This window comes from Suncus etruscus, chromosome 16 (assembly GCF_024139225.1).
Source record: "Suncus etruscus isolate mSunEtr1 chromosome 16, mSunEtr1.pri.cur, whole genome shotgun sequence".
In the NCBI taxonomy this organism is placed as follows: Eukaryota; Metazoa; Chordata; class Mammalia; order Eulipotyphla; family Soricidae; genus Suncus; species Suncus etruscus.
The window spans coordinates 70,037,375-70,058,315 of NC_064863.1; the positions used below are offsets into that span (position 1 = coordinate 70,037,375).

The following is a 20,941-nucleotide window of genomic DNA, read 5'->3' on the forward strand; positions in this document are numbered from 1 at the left end:
TAAAGTTGGTCAAAATATCCAAAATTTTAGAGTCAGCAACCTTACCTATTAAAATTTATTCTCCTTTATAGTTAATGGAAAGAAAAGCTTTCACAACTTTTTTCCTATGTGCTTTTCATTTTTTAGTGAAAAATGTACTGGTAACATATAAGATAAAGCCTTCACAATAGCCAATCAGAAGACTACAGAGGATAATCACTTTTGATACGGCTGTTGAAAATGCTCTGAGGTTTTACACTTGATTGCACAAGAATAAAATATATATTTGTGTTTATTTGTCTTATTCCCCTAAAAGACATGATTATCTAGTTGAATTAATTTATTTTAGAAAGTGTTACCAGTGACTAATACTCAAATTTACTTTTCCCTAAAGTATTATCTCAAGCATAATAACATATGAGTTAAACGCAGATAAAAATTAAGAGCTTCTATTGACTACCAAGATTTCTTAAAACCGCCACTTCAGTTTCTATGAGCAGAAAAATATTTTCAAAATAACCCTCAAAATGTCACCTATTTGCATAACTCAAGACAATTTGAGCAAGATCCTTTTTAGCACTCTAAGGGATAAATATGATAGGGATGGAGCAATAGATGGCAGAAAAAAATATGTCACTTCAACAAAAAAAATGGGCTGGCAAGATAAATTCGAAGGGTTGTTAAAAAAAAACAACAAATACTGGAATAGATGCAAAATTCAAAGCATCTGAAACATTATAATTTAATTCACCTCTTACCCATTATTTTCCACCCCTCAGCTCATGGCATGGATTTTTTTTCAGATAGTATTCTGAAAAGTATTACAATACTCGAGTGAGGAAAAAAGATCTATATTGAACTTTTAGTCCTCAAATCTTCTTCTGTGTAGGATATACAATAATCTTTTTTCAATCAGAAGTCTTTATCCCATCCTGACAGCTCATCTGGAGGCACTCCCTTTTCAGGGGGATACTTGTCAAAGTAGCTGTGATCTGTGGGTCCATTGAGCTAAAAACAAAGGTGAGAATAATGTTGACGAAGTTCACACTTAGCTTTGAGCAATGCTCCCTATATCTGAACACTGATTTTGTACTAAGATCGCCAATAAGTTACACTTAAGCAAAAGGTCATTTTACAGTTCTTCTCTCAGCCTAGGGAACCTTTTCTTTAGACCAAATGAACTCAGTTGCATTTGAAGGTATCTGATCTGAGATATTACTTCCAAAAGGAAAGGTCACAGAAAGGATGTTCATGTTCTTTTTTTTTTACTGAAAACAAATAAACAAACAAAACAAAAAACAAACTTCAACATAAAATTAAAACTTTCTAGGTTTTTTCTTTTTACTTTTTTGTTGTTTGTTTGAGGGGTCACACCCAGCAATGCCTGGTGTATTGTTCTAGCTACTTCTTTTACTTTTCAGTTTCTGATCAATTTTGAGTTTGAACTCTGTAATGTAACTGGAATATCACTTATCCTGTTAAGTAAAGTGATATGGAATTAAATTACTTAATTTTTTTATAAGTTGAGTGAATATTAATTATGTGCTTTTAAAAGAATTTTAAAATTACCTAAATGGATTACCAGCAGACTGAACATCAAAAATACTACCGTAGTGTATTTTAATAAAGGTAAGGAAATCGCTGAAAAAAACACTCAAAGTGGCCTTGCTTCTATAATTCCCTCCATTCTTATTTATTTATTTATATGACATAATTTTTAGCTTTTCCTATGATTGGTTATAAAAGAAAATTAAATTGGAATGAAATATGAACCTATTCTTTCAATAATCACATTTATTCAAGTATTCATTTTTTTCTTAATTGTAGTTTCATAATTATTTCAAAATATTAACATATTTATCTTGTTAACTACTGCATGCAATACAACTACAATTATAACTTATTACAGAAAAAATATATGTGGGAATCACAGAAATTTTTAATGTATCAACCTATCATTAAGGAGTTGGAGAGAGCACAGTAAATAAACTTGAGGAACCCAGATTGATTTCTAGAATCTCATGTGGTCCCACACAATTTCTACCAGGAGTAATCCCTGGGTAGTGAATCAAAAGTAAACCCTGAATCAAAAGTAAACCATATAGGTGAATCAAAAGTCAACCATAAGTATAAAAGTATAAAGTATAAGTGAATCAAAAGTAAACCATATAGGGTCCAAAATCCCCCAAAAAATTTCCATTGAAATTTATCTATTAATCAAAAATTTTAATTATAAAAATGCTTTTACTATTATGAAATTTTATCGAAAAATGAAATAAAAATAGAGATATTAAAAATGGGATAACATATGTATGTCTGAAGACTTTAAGACTGATGTAAATTAAATCACAAGTGTATTTATATTATGTTAGCTATCTTCCAGTTCTAAAGAAATAGTAATCTCTTACTTGAAAATATCATTACTTACAAAAACGCTAAATTACACTTTCATAAACTTACAACAAAAACTTACGTTGTTTATTTAAAAACGTAGAATGTAGACAAAGATTTTCTATATAATTTTACAGAGAATCCAGCATAAAATTTGCAGGACTTTGACCTTCGCTGTTTCTGAGAGACTCTTCTGCCTAATTTAACAATGCATTGTTTTCACCAGAGTTGAGCTATTCAACTGACAGAATGTGGTGATTGTGTTCTTGAAATATGGTTAGTCTGAAATGGGGCCTTTGCGAGTGTGAGTTCACTGCAGATCTTAAAAAGTTAATGTGAGTAAACAAATATCACATTTCATTCATTTTACGTTGAATTTATTAGTGATAATTGGCTATATAATAATTTATCCAATTAATTTCACTTATTTGTGCTTTTTTACTGAACAAGAAAATTGCTCAAATTACATTTCTAAAGTCATTTGTTAATCCTATCTGTGGATTTAGATTTATATGTAACTGTTTAAAGAGAGCTGAAATTATGTTACTCATTTAGGTTGATTCACCATTTATGACATTATTCATTCATTCATTCATTCATTCATTCATTTATTTATTTATTTATTTATTTATTTATTTATTTATTTATTTATTGGTTTTAGGGCCACACCTGGCAGCACTCAGTAGTTCCTCCTGGCTCTGTGTTCAGAAATCACTCCTGGCAGGCGCAGGAGATCATATGGGATGCCAAGGATCGAACCCAGGTCCATTTTAGGTTGGGTGTGCAAGGCAAATGCCTGTTGCTGTGCTATTACTCTGGCCCCCCTTTAACATCTTAAATTAATTTTTAAAAACATGTTGAAGATCAAAATACATGATCACATACACACATTCTTGAAGATCAAAATACATGATCACATACACACATTCTTAAAATATGTTTAATTAAAACAGATAAAATAAATTCCTAAGAAATATAGAGTAATAAAGTAGATACTATACCTCTCTTTGTAAAGGTGATGGGAGGTTCCGTGCTTTCAACCCCTCCCAGTTAAAACCATTTAACCACCTGAGAAATGAGAGCAGAGGAATATTACTTGCCTGATACATTATTTGCAGATCAAGTAACATTTTATTGCCTATCAGAACAATTGCAATTAGAAGCAAAATATTCAACCACAATTGTGCTCTATCTTTCTCGTACACACACACACACACACACACACACACACACACACACACACACACATACACAGAGAGAGAGAGAGAGAGAGAGAAACCATATCCAATGTAAGTCAATTGGTGCTTCCTGACTCATATTCCTTGGTCTTATAATTCAGACTGTTCCTTCATTCCTTAAAATTCCAGACTATCTATTCTCCATACTTTTAAATAACATCAGATCTTCCTTTTAATTTCAGAGAAAACTGAAGGGGAAAATAAAGAACATCTTTGACATATCAGCATACCGAGGCATATTTATACGTTCTTTTTTTCTCCTATACCACAAATAGTCTGTGCAAACAGCTATGACTCACGCCACTGCACACTTGATTTTTCAATATTTTTTAATATTTTCAATATTCAAAGACATCCTCACAGGAGTCCCTTTCCTTGAATTTCAACCTTATTCCTGCTATAGCATTCCCACCGATTCTGAACTTCTATTTCTCCCAACAACCAAACTCATCCTTGGCATGTTTCTGTCCTACTTTCACTCCAGTTTTCTTTTTTTTTTTTTTTTGTTTTTTTTGTTTTTTTTGTTTTTTTTGTTTTTGGGCCACACCCTGTGACGCTCAGGGGTTACTCCTGGCTATGCACTCAGAAGTTGCTCCTGGCTTGGGGGACCATATGGGACGCCGGGGGATCGAACCGCGGTCCGTCCTAGGCTAGCGCAGGCAAGGCAGGCACCTTACCTCCAGCGCCACCGCCCGGCCCCTCACTCCAGTTTTCTACTCTCATTAAAGAAAACCTCCATGAAAATGGTACCCTAATATTCCATTTTCTCTTGAGCATGGCAGAGTTAAGTGTTTGACCACTTTATTCCAATGGATCATTTCAATTCTATTTTCATTTTAGTCTTAAGTAGCATTTACTCATCATTCATACCTTTTCACTTAGATTTTGTATATATGGACAAAGCTTGTAATTCCTTAAATATTTTACGTCATTTTCCATTTTTATTTTCATACACAGTGTTGTGTTCTGTGGCAGTCCTTAAGATTTTTTCCAACTACACTAGTTTCCTAGGTATTGTCATATATGGCTTTGAATATCATGTATACCCTTGAAAACTCACTAATTTTCTTTTTCTTTCTTTCTTTTTTTTTTTTTTTTTTGGATTTTGGGCTACACTCGGTGACGCTCAGGGGTTACTCCTGGCTATGCGCTCAGAAGTCGCTCCTGGCTTGTGGGACCCTATTGGACGGCGGGGGATCGAACCGCGGTCAGTCCTAGGCTAGCGCTGGCAAAGCAGACACCTTACCTCTAGCGCCACCGCGCCGGCCCCATAATTTCCATTTTTAAACAAAATCTCCTCATAGATATTTCCTCATAGGAATAGGCTTACTCCGAGTCACCTTCTTCCAAGGAGATGTCTAACAAATAGCTAGCAATATATTAGAACCAATCAGAGCTCTAACATTTCTACCTAAGATATACTTTAATTATTTGTATTGCTCAAAGAAAAGAACTTGGAGTTTTCTTTTTTCTGTGTCTATCTCTGTTCATTAGCTAATCTTGTCAGTATTACCTTTAAAAGTTGTTATAATTAAAAACATTCTAACCCCTTCACTCTAACAGCAGAGGCCTGATCACATCATTACAATCCTTATGGGGACTTCTGCTTTGTACCTAGGCAACAAACTATCAGCAAAAAAGTTATTTTAAAATATAAATGGGGTCACATTAAGAAAAATAAAAGTCATTTTTGCAACAATCCTCAGAGACAATGAGAGGAGGGCTGGAACTTCCCGCTCACTTCATGAAGCTCACCACGAAGAGTGGTGAGTGCAGTTATAGAAATAACTACACAGAGAACTACCATAATCATGTGAATGAATGAGGGAACTGTAAAGCCTGTCTAGAGTACAGGTGGGGGTGGGGTGGGATGGAGGGAGATTTGTGACATTGGTGGTGGGAATGTTGCAGTGGTGAAGGGGGGGTTCTTTACATGACTGAATCCTAATCACAATCATATATGTAATCAAGATGTTTAAATAAAGAAAAAAAGTTTCAAATAAAAAAAGAAAATTACTCAATATATTCTGTTTCATTATAAAAGAGAGTCTTCATCAGGTCTTAATAATAACTATTAAGGCCTTACAGCTCAATTTTTCCATCACCCTCCTTCCAACCTCTATTATCACTACATCTCTCTAGTTCCCTGTGTGCTCCTTTTTTCAGCCTTGTTTTAACAAGTTAAGTTGCTCCCGTTTTATGGTCTTGGTATTTGGAGCCTTCCTTACTCAGATTTCCACAAGATTTTGTCTCATTACTTTTTTCCCCTCAAAGGTTATTTTTAATAATAATTTAATTACTGTGATTACAGAAATGTTTATAGTTGGCTTTCAGTCATAAAATGTACACCACCACTTCACCAATACAACTTTCCTCTCACTAATGTCCCCTATTTCCCCCCCACACACATCCTGCTTGTCTCTGATATAGCTCTCTCTCTCTCTCTCTCTCTCTCTCTCTCTCTCTCTCTCTCACACACACACACACACACACACACACTTTCTCTCTTTCTTTTCTGGCATTATAACTTGCACTACTGTCAATGAAGGAGTGGCATGTATATCACATTATCTCATTTCAGCACCCAGTTCTTGTCCAGAGTGATAAGTTCCAACTATTATTGTGATGGTAGTTCTCAGTGCAGTCATTGCTCTAACTTTACCCACCACTCCTGGCTGTAAGCTTCCAATCATGGGCTGGTCCTCCTGGCCCTCATCATCTCTATTGTCTCTAGATATTATTTCCGTACTATACTTTATTTTTCTTATATATCATAGATGACTGGGACTATTCTCTGTCTAACCCTCTTCCTCTGGCTCATTTTAATCAGCAAAATAATGTCTATATCCATCCATATCTATGCAAATCTCATGACTTCATTTTTCCTAATGGTTGCATAGTTTTCCAATGTAATTATTCACCACCATTCCATTACATAATCATCTATTGTCAGGCACCTGGTTTGCTTCCAGATTCTAGCTATTATAAATAGTTTTGTGAAAAACATAGGAGTGCAATTATACATTTTGTATTATGTTTTTGTGTTCTTATATCCCTAGGAGTGGTATACTGGATTACATGGAAGTTAAATTTCTAGTTTTTTGAGGAATATACATATTGCTTTCCAAAAAGGCCAGACTAGATGGCATTCCCACCAGCAATGAAAGAGTTCCTTTATCCTTGCATCCACACCAGCACTGGTTGCTCTTGTTCTCTGTAATGTGTGCCATTAATCTATGGTGTGAGATGATATCTCATTGTTTTTATTTTCATCTCACTGATGATCTGGGGCATTTTTTCATGTGCCTTTTGGCATCAGTATTTCTTTTTCGAGGAAATGTCTGTACATTTCTTCTCCCCATTTTTGGGTGGGAGTTAGATGGTTTTTTCTTGTTGAGTTCTATCACTACCTTGTATATCTTAGATATTAGCCTCTTTTCATATGGGTATTAGGTTAATAGTTTCTCCCATTCCATGGGTAGCCTTAGTATCCTAGTCATTGTTTATTTTGAAAAGCAGAAATTTCTCAGTTTAATGTAGTCTCAATTATTTATCTCAGCTTCCACTTGCTTGAACAGTGGTGTTTCCTCCTTGAAGATACCTTTGGTCTCAATGTCATAAAGTGTCTTGACTATATTTCCTTGAATGTACCTATAGTTTTGTGTCTGACATCAAGGTCATTAATCCATTTTGGTTTGATCTATGTGTATGGTGTTAAAGAGAGATCTAAGTTCACATTTTTGCATGTGGCTGACCAATAGTCCCAAAACCATCGTTGAAGAGGCTTTCCTTGCTCTATTTTGTTTATCTTGCCCCTTTAACAAAGATTCACTGATTGTATTTCTGGGGGCTATTTCCTCAATACTCAAGTCTATTTCACTGACCTAAAAGTTTGCCTGTATTCCAATACTATACTTTTTTAATACCTATTACTTTGTAGAGCAATTTAAAGTTGATGACGATTTAAAATGATGCCTCCCATCTTTTATTTATTTTTCCTAAGGATTTCTTTAGCTATTTATGGGGATTTATTGTTCCAAATGAGTTTCAGGAGTATTTAATTCATTTATTTTAAAAATGTCATAGACATCCTTTGAGGGATTGTATTAAATCAGTATAATGCTTTGGGAATATTGCCATTTTAATTATATTAATCTTCCTGATCAATGAAAAGTGTATGTGTCTCTATTTCCTTGTGTCCTCCTTCATTTCTTGAAGCAGTGTATTCTAGTACAGGTCTTTCACCTCTTTAGTTAAGTTGACTCCAAGGTGTTTAATTTTCTGTGGCATCATTTGTGAATGAGGGTTTTATTTAATGTCTATTTCTTCGCTATCATTATCTGTATATAAGAAGGCCATGAATTTTAATGCATGTTAATTTTGCAGCCTGCCACTTTGCTATACAAAATATATTGTTTCTAGAAGCTTTTTGGTAGTCTAGTATTTTCTAACTATAGTATTATGTCATCTGCAAGCAGTGAAAGCTTGACACCTCCCTTTCCTATCTAAGATGTCCTTGATAATGTTTTGCTTGACTGCTATATGGCAAGTACTTCCAGTATTATGCTGAATATGAGTGGCAAAAGGGGGCAGTCCTACCTTGTCCCAGATCTTAGGAAAAAGGCTTTCAGTTTTTCTTCATTAAGTATATCTGCCATGGACTTGTGGTAAATGGTCTTGACTATATTGAGAAAAATTCCTTCCATTCCCATCTTATTGAAATTTTTTTTTATCCTAAGCAGGTGTTAGATCTTACCAACTGCTTTCTCTGCATCTATTGATATTATTATCTATAATTTTCTTGACATGGTGTGTTATGTTGATTGACTTTCTTTCTTTTTTTTTTTTTTGGTTTTTGGGCCACACCCAGTAATGCTCAGGGGTTACTCCTGGCTATGTGCTCAGGAGTTGCTCCTGGCTTCGGGGACCTTATGGGACGCCGGGGGATCAAACCGCGGTCCGTCCAAGGCTAGCGCAGGCAAGGCAGGCACCTTACCTCTAGCGCCACCGCCCGGCCCTGTTGATTGACTTTCTTATGTTAAACTATCCTGGCATCTCTGAAATGAATCCTACTTGGTCATAATGAGTTATAGGGTCCTGTTTACTAGAATTTTGTTGAGAATAATTGCATCTGTGCTCATCAAGAATATTGATCTGTAATTCTCATTTTTTGTGGCATATATGTCTGCTTTTGGTATCAGGGTGAAGTTAACTTCATAAAAATTATTTGGGAGTAACAGGGGTGGAGGGAATGCCCCTGATTCAATGTCACTATGTACCTAAAATACTACTGTGAATGATTTGTAATCCACTTTGGTCAAAATAAAAATTATTAATAAAAATTATTTGGGAGTGTTTATGTTTCTTCAATTGACTAGAAGAGCCTGAAAAGGACTGGCAATAGGTCCTCTTTAACTGTTTGAAAAAATTCACTAGAGAATCCATCTGGGCCTGAAAAGCATTGTTTTGGGGAAGCATTTAATTCCCATTTCAATTTCCTCAATAGTTATTGGTCTTTTAAGATATTCTAGGTTCAACCTTGGGAAGTTATAAAAGTACAAGAATTTATTAATTTATTCCAGGTTCTCTTGTTTTGTGGCATAGTTTCTCAAAGTAATCTCTGATTACCATTTGAATGTCTATAATATCTATTATAACCTTCCCATTCTCATGTCTAATTCAGTGTATTAAATTTCTTTCTCTCCCTTTCTTTGTGAGTTTTGTTAGTGGTTAATTGATCTTGTTTACTTTTTCAAAGAACCAACTCTTGCTTTCATTGATCTTTCAACCTGATATTTGGATTTCCAATTCATTAATTTCTGCTTTAAAATTTATAGTTTCCTTCTATCTGCCTATTTTCCTTCTTTTCCTTGATAATTTTCCATATTTTAAGCTGGGACATTAAATTACTTATGTATGTCCCTTCTTTCCTCCTGATGAATCCATGAAAAGCTATAAATTTTCCTCTTAGTACCTTTTTTGCTGTGTCCCACAATTTCTGATCATTCATCTCTTCATTCACATTTGTTTCCAGGAATCTTTTGGTTTACTCTTTGATTTCATCTCTGCCACACTAATTGTTGAGTAGTGAGCTATTAAATTTTCAGGTGTTAAAGTTTTTCTGTCTCTTTTTAATTTACTTATGATTCAGTGCATCCTTATCTGAAAAGATAGTTGATGCAATTTCTGTCCTCTTAATTTTATAGAGGTATGTTTTATGGCCCAGCATGTGGTCTATGTTGGAGAATGTCCCATGTGCATGTAGAAATATGTATATCTAGTTTCCTGGAGATGAAAAGCCCTATATATACACACATATAAATATATACACACATATTATATATATATATATATATATATATATATATATATATATATATATATAAGAGCAGTGTTAAAGTATCCCAATAATATTGTGTTGCTATTGATGTCTTGCTTCAAATCTATAGGCAGTTGTTTTAAATGTTTTCATGGCACCTCATTGGATGCATATATGTTGAGGAGTGTGATTTCTTCCTGTTATACATATACCTTAATTATCAGTAAATGTTCCCCATTGTTCCTTATAACTTTCTGAAGTCTAAAGTCTGTGTTATCTGATATTAGTATGGATTCCCAGCCTATTAAGGAAGTTATTTGCTTTAATGTGTTTAATGTATTTAATGTGACTATTCATATGTGTTTCTTGTAGGCCGCAGAATGTTAGATTCAACTTTTTGATCCATCTCACCACTATGTGTCTCTTAACTAGTGCATTTAGTCCACCGACAGTGAGAGAGATGATTGTCATTGACTTAGTGTCATCTCTTTGTAAGAGTTTGGTGTGTTTGTTGGGTCTGCTTTGCAATAGTCATCTTCTTAGTGAGTACTTCATTGACCACTAATCTACATCTATTTGTCATTGTTTTGGGGGCACACCCTACTGTGCTGAGAGGTTACTCCTGACTCTGTATTCAGAGGTCAGTGCTGGCTGTGTTCAAGGGACCACATGAAGTGTTAGGATCAAAACCAGTTAGCTACTTATAAAACAAATGCCCTACCTGCGATACTACCAAACCAACCTTCACTACATTTATATCTACTATATGATTCACCATGTTATATTGTGGATTTTTTTGTCTTCCTCATAAGAATACAAACTCTGTTACAGGCAGGAATTATCATCTGTTTCCTTTCCTTCCAGGTTCCTAACTCCTGGAGTCAGTACAAACACAACACAGGAGCTGTATCAATGTCTGTTGAATAGTGACTATCAAGAGAAGAAATAATTAACAAAGCAACTTTTACTAAAGTATTTCATGATACTGTACTATAGTCACATTAAAGTTCTCTTATTTATTGTTTCCATACAATCTAAAAGAACTAATCTAGTCCCTGAGGTCCATGTCCAGCACCATGTTCTGGACATACATCATAAGGACTGATGAAGCCTGGCTTCTCTCTGACACACAGTGATCTCTGTCTTTGTAGATCTATAAGAAACATGAAATAACACTGGTTTATAGTCACTTAGCTTGCCTACCTGAATGCTGAGGTCTAGTTATTCAGTGTACAATTGACTATGAAAAACAACTTGGTCCCTTCATGAATTAAAAAAAAAAGTCCTTGACTTTTAAAATATTTTTCAGTTGGATTAAATGTGATAAATTAGGGTAGGGGGAAAATGTCATAAATTAAAAAAAAACAATACAAATACTTCCAGGTTCTAAAAAGCAGTAGGAAAATAGAAGAGAGAAAAAGGTTTAGATGGATTGGGAGGGAGGATATACTTTAAGCATGTATGTATTTGGAGAGTAAATTTTTTTGCTTGTTTGTTTTGGGACTACACCTTGTGGTGCTCAGGAATCAGTCCTGGTGGTGCAGTTATCTAAGCAGAGTCAGTCAACAGCAGACCTTCCTTACTGTATCATCTTTATGGCCCTTAACTCTTCTTTTTAAACAATGTCCTATTGCATTAATGTCCTTAAGCCATCTCATTTAATAATGAAAGTTATCAGAGTCAAAACTGAAGAAAAGAAAAAAGTAGATATAAGGGAAATTGATGAGGAGGAGGCAAGAGCAGCTAAAAAAAAATTAAAAAGAAAAAAGAAACAGAAGTACAGGGGTCATGTAGTGACTGGATTTGCATGTGGGCCTGGGCTTATTAGAATCCCCTGAGCCCTGCTCGGAGTGAATAAAGCCAGGAGTAATCCCTGAGCACTGCTGGATGTGTGGTTCAAAACCAAGATATTAAAAACAAACCAACCTGGAACTGCAGGGGACAGGACTCAAGAGAAGATGCTGATTGGCCCAGCTGTTTACTGTTTCCACATGGTGGCTGAGAGGTGGAAAGAAGGATGAAGGGAAAATGAAAGAATTTTGGAACTCTTAGCTGTTCCCCATCTTTAAGTGAACCAGTATCCTCCTTAACCTGGCTCTTCCCTCTCAGACTTATTAATAAGAACAAGAGATGAGTAGATGAAGTTACAGAAACATGTTACAGAAGGAAGAGCAGACACTGTTTCATTTTGGAAGTGAGAACAATGGCAGCATTCTTTGGCATCAGGCAAATGGTGTAAAGACCATTTTGGCTCCAGGGGTATAGACTATATCTCTCCTTCTGTGATCTTGAACCCCAAGGGCTGGCCACTGATATAAACAGTCCTAGTGTTTTCCCAGCTAAGGCTAAGGCTAAGGCTAAGGCTAAGGCCCAATGTATTCCCCACAGTTACCATCTGACCAGGTCTCCTGCTGTGACATTTGGTATCTCTATGGTTTCTCTCCTGGCCTCTTTTTCCCTTACCCACATATGTCCTTTCTTTGTCCCTCTCTCAGCTATTTTCCACTTTTTTATATGGTTTAAATAAGGACCAAAAGGCCAGAAGGGAAACAATCAAAAGAAGACGTTTGGCAAGGAACTTCTCAATGGAAGAACATAACAGAAATTAACCAACATGCAGTTATTTCAGGGAAAAGTTGAGGAAAAGAAAAATAAATAACTGGGTTCCAGAGCAATAGTACAGTGGGTAGGGAGCAGGCCTTGCACAGGCCCAACTTGAGTAGAATCTCCCTGCCTGTCCCCCAGCCCCAATCCCATTTGATCCCCCAAGCACTGCGAGGAGTGATTCCTGAGTGCAGAGCCAAAATTAACCTCTGAGCAGGACCAGGTTTGATCCAAAAAGCAAATTCAAACCAACAAACAAAAATGCTGAGAAACAGCTAGTGGCTAGAGCAGGTAAGATTTTTTAGGACTCTGTACAAAATCAGCGTTCTACGCATAATAAGAAGCCAGGAGGAATTCTAATGATGTAATCTTGTCATGTTTCCAAAAGATTATTACGGTTAATATGTGGGCAATGATCTCAGAAGCAGGATGTGGTGATAGTAGAGACTAAGGTAGGCAAAGTTTTAGAAAGTTGTTTGTCCTCTGTTTTCTGTCTGGCAAATAGAAGTTATACTTTTGATCTCTCTTCATCTCTCTTACCCTGGAGTTGATTTAGTGTCCTTGACTGAACTGTCCCTCCCAAAGCTCAGTTTATAATGAGCAAAAACAGGAAAACAGGGTAGCCAAGCTCAGTACAGTCCAGATTACCCTTTTTAACCTGATTTGGGATCTGATGCTCAGGCAAAATATAACCAGGGGTCTGGTTAAATAACCTTGGGTGTTATTGGAGAGGACATGAAGATTTCTCTGTTTGTTAACTAAAATGTAGATTTCCAGTGGAGTACTAAATACTTTTTTTCCCTGAAAGGGGGTGCTAAGCCAGGTAATTTGGGGGAACTTTTGAAAAAGGTGGACATATAACAGCAACATCTATAGTATGGCTCTCTTTAGATTGCTAAGAAACCACTCAAGTCCTCTGCTTAATCCATACAACAGTTTTGCAAAAAATGATATTCCAGATACTGCCTAAGTTCCTACAATGTTTTCCTGCAGATGATAGTCCAGCTGGTAGTCCAGTCCATAAATATTAATAAAAAGCATTACTTCTGTTGCAGGAATATAGGGGGGCTAGTATTATATTTTTGATAAATAATAAAACTTAAAAAAATTGTTTTGCCTCGAAGTAGCCCAAAGGCATCAAGACCATATATCTTCGACATATAAATCCTGAGCTTTTTAGTGAGGAGAAACTCAAGCAACATCTAGATGCAGAAATTCAAGGCCTCACCCAAAGAAGGGTTGACACCTCAGGAAATAAACTACAGAAGAATCTATAATACAATGAAAAGACCAACAACAGAGCAAGGGATAAGATTATGAGAATCACACCAATAGTGCAAAATTTTCCCTGTGACAATTCCCATTATAACTCTACTGCACATAGAGAACTCCAGAATATCCATTTGGAGGAGCTGTATTTAAGCTCCTGAGAAATCCCTTCTTGTTCTCCCTTGATGGTGCATCTCTTTCTTTCTGCCTTTTTTTCTCATTTTGGAGAAGTCCATGTTTTCTGCACTGGTGAAGAGGGAGGTGTTCTTTTTATGAATAATTACCATCATGTAGGTAATCATTTTGCTAAAATAAAGAAAATGAATTGGGGCCAGAGAGATAGTACAGCAGTAGCGCATTTGCCTTGCATGTGGCTGACTCAGGACTAATGGTGGTTCGATTCCTAGCATCCCATATGATCCCCTGAGCCTGCCAGGAGCGACTGCTGAGCACAGAGCCATGAGTAAACCCTGAACGCCCCCAGATGCGACACCCCCAAAACTAAAACAAAATAAAAGAAAAAATACATACCTTTTCTCTCCCTCATGTCTTTCTTTTTCTTTTCTTTTTTTTTTTTTTGTTTTTTTTTTTTTTTTTTTTTTGTTTTTTGGGTCACACCCGGCAGCGCTCAGAGATCACTCCTAACTCCAGGTTCAGAAGTCGGTCCTGGCAGGCTAGGGCGACCATATGGGGTGCCGGGATGCGAACCACCTACCTTCTGCACGCAAGGCAAACACCTTATCTCCATGCTATCTCTCTGCCCCCCACACACATGGCTTTCTAACAAATTTTGCTCAATAAAAATAATCTTGCTTCACTATAGCCACTCTCCTGTAATTTTTTTCTGCAAGAAACAGACTTGTGGGAAATAGGTGTCTGTTGTGTTGGTGATTACAGCAGTCCTGATCACACCAGGCATTTCCACAGAGAGTCAAGATAGTTCCAGCAAATAGGCAAAAAACACTCAACACTTACAAATTAAATCAAAGAGCTTGCGGATCTTTTTCTTTTTTTTGATCACTTGCTACAATTTGAGTTGTGACAACATTTACTTAACATGAGTTAAGACTATTCACCCAACATTTGACCTTTTGAAGGCAATAACCATATTTTGAATCATCCAAGTGTTACAATGTACTTGGAAGTAAAAAAATTCATCAACAATATATTAGTGGCACAGAAATGATGCTTTATTTTTAGACTTGTATGAGATATTCTTTGAAAGTAATTCTAGAGAAATAGAAATATTACAAGTAACATTATCAAACTCAAAATGAATTACTTCTCTACCTATTACTAAAATTTTAATTTTACTCTAACAGTATGATATAATTCCTTTCAAATTAGTGTTTAAGGACATGATTGGTGCTTCATTGGTAAGTTGCAGCACAAACAGGGTAAGAGGACTATTTTTAGAAAGATGATTTAATAGACTGTGCCAATAAATAACAATATGTCACATTGAGTTGCACTGTGTTTAATACAAAGATAAAGTGAACAAATAGTTCTCCTAGAATAAGATAAACAAAAAATTTTAGAGAAGAGTGGGAAAACTGGGCAATTTTTAGGAAGTTTTATTTCTGAAAATTCTAAGTATATAGAATATATATATATAAGTATATAGTATATAGTTATATACCTTGAAGAATTGTAGGAGGTTTTAAAATACTATTAGAAGGCTTTAAAATACTATTAGAAGGCAGGGAGAAATGCATTTTTAGTTCCCCATCTCTACAGCACTCCAAAATTTATGTCTTAAAAAGCAAGGTGAAAGAAATTAAAATAATGTCTCCTAGACTTGCCAGAGGCACTGTGTAAATTTGGTGTATCTTATTAGTCAACTCTACTACTGCACTCTAACTTTATATTTTTGTGGCAAATAGTATCTTGCCTATTAAGAAGAGTGAGTACATTAATCTATAAAGGAAAGAAAATTTAAATTTTTTCTCATTGCCACACTAGGTGAGATAATTCTTTAGGCTCAATCTGCATGTGTGTCCAATCACAATTTAACAGCTACATTTAAAGAAGTCTTAGGTAAATAAATAAGTAATAAAGCAGCCATTTTAAAGCTTGTTAACAATTATATCCCTGCTGTTTTCCATCTACCCCAAGGCAAAATAAGATGCTTCTTTAATCAGAAAAAGGGGAAAAATAATATTGGAAGAATAACTTTAATTGACGAAACACTTGTTTGTTTAATATGAGTGGTGTATTCATTCATCATTTTATAATGAGAAAAGAAATTGTGATAACAGCATGTAGGAAGGAAGAGAAATTGGAATCCGTGACAAGTAATGAGTTTAACACTGAAGGCAATGCAAAAGATGACAAAGAGTAAATTGTAAGCACTTTGATGTCTATAAAAAGCCACAGATGTGTCTCCCCCTGTCTCTTTCTGTCTCCCTTTCTGCCTCCCTTGCCAATACATTCAGAAGGCAAAGTCTGATGCAAATTTATAATGTTGAATACTGGCTTGTTTCAGAAAAACAGGGTTAGCAATTTAGAAAATAATTTTAAAGCATCACTATAGCTAAGAGAAAATAAATAGTATTTTTATTCAGCAATAGCATTTTTTATTTTATGTGATGTTGACGTTGGTATTAAAATATACAGAAAAATAAAAGATAGTAAAGTGTTATTATTTCTTTTCTTTTTTTTTTTTTGGTTTTTCGGGCCACACCTGTTTGATGCTCAGTGGTTATTCCTGGATAAGTGCTCAGAAATTGCCCCTGGCTTGGGGGAACCATATGGGACGCCGGGGGATCGAACCCCCGGCTAGCACTTGCAAGGCAGGTACCTTACCTCTAGCACCACCTCACCGGCCCCAAGTGTTATTATTTCTAAGAAACTGAGTGGAAGAGGAGAAATTTAGATGTGAAATAACAGGGGACATATGCCAAGGGGACTCAGGTAGACTGGTGGTGTTAAGAAAGGACAGAACTAAATATTTAAGCCATAGAGTCAACAATAATGAAATCATGAGAACTAAACTTTAACAGTCAAACTTAAAAAGTGCCTTTTACAATGGCAGACTAGAATGGGGTGATGGTGGAATGGGCTAGACTAAGAAAATATCGATGGATGATAGTTGATGCTGAAACATTATGTGTTTAAAACCCAACTATAAATAGCTTTGTAAATCACAATGCTTTAAATTAAAAATATTTAAAAAGTAAACATGGGGCTGGAGTGATAGTACAGCAGGTAGCGCACTTGCCTTGCATGAGACCAATGTGGGTTCAATTCGCCAGCACCCTGTATAGTCCCTGACCCACTAGGAGTAATTTCTGAGTGCAGAGCCAGGAGAAACCACTGAACACTGCCAGATGTAGCCCCCAGAACAAACAAACAAAAAAGTAAACATAGGACTTAGAACATGCCATTTTAGATTCAGGTCAGAACCCTGTGAAGTACCTGCTATTTCATCTGTGTATTTATATAGATCATCCTATCTCATGGATGTCCTAACTCTACTCATACATTCACACAACAATACATAAATAATAGCTCCATAAAATGCAGAAGTCACAACTGGAAGACAGCACAAAAACCCCAGCATTCATAGTGAATGATTATAACCCTGACGATCCAACCAGTATTAATCAGTTATACAATCTCTTTCTGATAAGAATTATAGATAAAATGTTGAATACGTTTAAGAATCTCAAAAAAATAAATTGAAGATAGCTAGTAAAACATTACTTCCTTTCACCATTATCACAACATCTCTCCTAATGCTTAATTCCTCACTATGGTAGATTTCTAAATGTATTGTGTTTTCAGTTTCAAAGAATATACTTCCACATATATGACAAATATTACACAAATCAGAATGTTTATATATGTGATGGGAGTTACTGATGGTTCTGAAGAATGATTCAGAAATTAATAAAATTATAAAAAGCACCAGTTAGATTATATTAGAATAACACATACTTTCCCATGGAAATCTGTGTACTTTACTCCAAAAGTGAAACAATATTAGGTTTCAAAAATTGGATTGTTCAACAAAATGGAGGTAGTCATGAAAAGAAACCACTCAAACACAAGGTCTTGTTAGTTGAGAAAAAAAAATTGAAAGTTGGATAAATAACTCATGGGCTAAGGACATGCTTTGCAATGGGGGACCCTGGGTTTGATCCCCAGAAAACCAAAGAAAGAAGCTCCAGAACAACTCCTGGTAAGTCCCCATGGCACTGAAAATGTGGTATTTGCTGCAATTAGATCACATCATTGTCCATTATCTTAAATGAAGTCAATTTATGATCTTTGGAAAACTCAATTTCAAAAGAATATGGAAGCTTAGACATCTTTGGAGAAGGAAGAAAGCTAAAAGGGACCAAGTCAATTAATGCCAAAACATTCCCTAAAACTGACTTTCCCAGTACAATACTTGCATGGCAATGTTCAAACATGTACCTATCAGGCCTGAGCTATTGTTCCTCAAGAAAGGTCTCTGACCACCAAAAAATGTTATGTAGGTCCCTTTTACCTCTTTTATTTTATTAAAAATCACAAATATATGTTAATATATAACATGCAAATGAAGCATGGGATATATAAAAGGTATGTTTCCATAAAAGTCGTGTTTGAAGGGGACTCGGGGGGAATCTATCTATATGCAATTATGAAGCTTGAGAAAGCACCATATAACCTATTGTGATTAAAAATGAATGGCCTGCAATATAGAGGGAACAGCCCCTCCAAACACATTCTTCTCTCTGCCTCCAGGCTGGGCATTTAACATAAGGAGCTTTGTTGCAGACTGAAATTCTTGTTTCTTTCTCATCTCCATTTGAGAAGAATAATAGGGATTCACTAATTGATCTGTCATAAAAGGAAAATCATATTTGAAGAAAATAATATTATAAAATAAAACTTAATAGAATACTGCATAACGATGAATTCAGATGGGTCTTTTTGAATAATAACAGTGAGAGCATTTGAATTTACACATCAAATGTCAAAATTAGATACTACAAAAACCAAGTTGATAAAAAGTAATAAAGATGGCTACAAAACTAAGTTGCTATAACTGAAAGATTTTTGTAGCTTGCTTTACATTTCCACTCATTGTGAAATGACTTTCAATATTAGAGCTACTGCTTTGAGTCTGATTACTGCAACTGCTTCTAGAAAAACAAAATTAAATATAAAGAACCAAAAAAAATTGAGTTTCTAAAGGGATCCTGTGACCTAAAAAAGAGAAACATCAAGCTCATGTATATTTTTTCTGAACACAAAAGTCACTATGTACCTGTGTTTCTTAATGTCATGGATGCCATTCTTCAGATTTCCCAGCCTTTCTGTTGGATTTTGCCTGAAACAATGATTTTTAATAACATGATAATTATGCTTGAGTGAATTTTAAGTTATGATTTACAATTTTTCATTCCTTCTTTCCTAATCTCAACAAGGATCAGACATCTGATTTAGAGGAGATAAAAATCTCATGCTTTTCTCAACTGAAGCCATAGTCAAACAGAATCAGCAAGATATACAAAAGATTACATGTATCTATTCTCCTGCTTTTATTGAGATATGAGTAAGTGCTTAAAGGAATAGCAAGATGCTATCTCACTAGCACTGTAAAAAAAAAACACAAGAACAATAACAAGGGAAATCTTTGGGGCAATGCTTCTCAAACAAGGCTAAATGACTTCTTATGGATCCCAACATAGTCCAAGAGGACCACAGGTGAAAATTATGAAAATGAAGGTCCAAAGAATGAAACTAAGGGTCAACTTGTAAAACAAGAAACCCACAAACAGGAAGGAACAATGTTGGAAGGAAGCCAGAGTTCAAAAAAGGTTGAAAAACACTGGTTTAGAAAATAATTTATACTTGAACAAAGATCTTAGAAAAAAACAAATCTTTCTGTTGATAAACCACTAATTTCCCTAAAGTACTAAAATGTTAAAGTTTAAGAAAAGTTTAGACACAAAGAAAGCAAGCAGAAAATAAAATAAAAAAATATATGCATAATTTCACCAGTTAATGATCTACAGTGGTAACTTTATAATTTGGAGTAATTTAAATAAAGCTAGGATAAATAATTTAAATAAAACTTAAAAATATAAACTGAAAGGAGGCATATATTTCTTTTTCCATCATAACTAATTTTCTGTCAGAATAAGAAAACATAAAATAAGTTAATGTTTGTGATATTTTTGTGATACTATTTGGCTCAATAAATGATAAAGAGGACTGCCAACAATAAAGTGAAATATTTAGATCTTTCAAGTAGCAATCTTTCAATTAAGTAGCAATTGTAACTGAAACTTAAACTTTTAATATAGAATAGAAAATAGAAAATTATTTTCTTTAAATATAATTCATTTATATCTTAAAAAGTAAATATACCTATTTTAAAAATGCATGGAAACATAAAGAAGCCTTCACAATTCCCCAGAGTATGAAGTGTCAACTACCTGCAAAGTCTCCGAATCAAATCTTCAGGTCTTCTTGTAATCTTTCTGGGAAAATCCATTTTTTCAATTCCTTTGAGAATCAAATTGTAGGTCATCATTTGGTCAACTCCAGAAAAGGGTGGACTATTAAAAAAACATAGAATAGCATTACCAGTATGAGAAAAATTTATAATTTTTTCTCTTCCACCTTCCTTCCTTCTCATTCATTATTTTATAAGACACTTTGATATAAAATAAAAAATAATTTACTCAATTTTAGATCACTTAACAAGTCACACAAACATGCCTATAAGTCATTTTTCAGGTGGTGGTAACTACTAAAAAGAAACAAGACGCAGAAAATGAAATGAATATGATTTTATTTCTTCAGAGAGTGGATATAAAAACTCTCATAATTTGACAATTAAGTAGGGGTACAAATAAAGAGGAGTGATTAAGGAAAGCTGTTATCTGTGAGCAAGACAACATTATTCCATGATGATTAGTTACTCGCATACAATAAGTACAAAGGCTGTGAATCAGGATTTCACTTTAGTTCTAGAATCAGGCAGTGCTTACTGAGAAGGGATGTGTCTCTCTAGTGGATGAGCTTACAGGAGAAATATATAAGGGATAAGTTCATTATCATGTAGAATTAATGAGATTTCAGAATGATCTAAAAATATGTCCTGATCTAACTGGGGTTGCTCCTGGTTCTGTATTCATGA

At 34.9% G+C, this 20,941-nt stretch overlaps 1 protein-coding gene across 1 annotated transcript in view; it reads right to left on the reverse strand.

Annotated features, from left to right (window-relative positions):
• Positions 1–822: 822 nt before the first annotated feature.
• The window catches only part of PRKG2 (protein kinase cGMP-dependent 2), a 99,636-nt gene continuing 79,517 nt past the window's right edge, over positions 823–20,941 (reverse strand). Inside the window, 4 exon segments of the mRNA XM_049789878.1 lie at positions 823–987; positions 3,372–3,438; positions 19,061–19,123; positions 20,235–20,357. Of these exon segments, the coding sequence (XP_049645835.1) occupies positions 892–987; positions 3,372–3,438; positions 19,061–19,123; positions 20,235–20,357 (349 nt within the window). The 3' untranslated portion in view covers positions 823–891.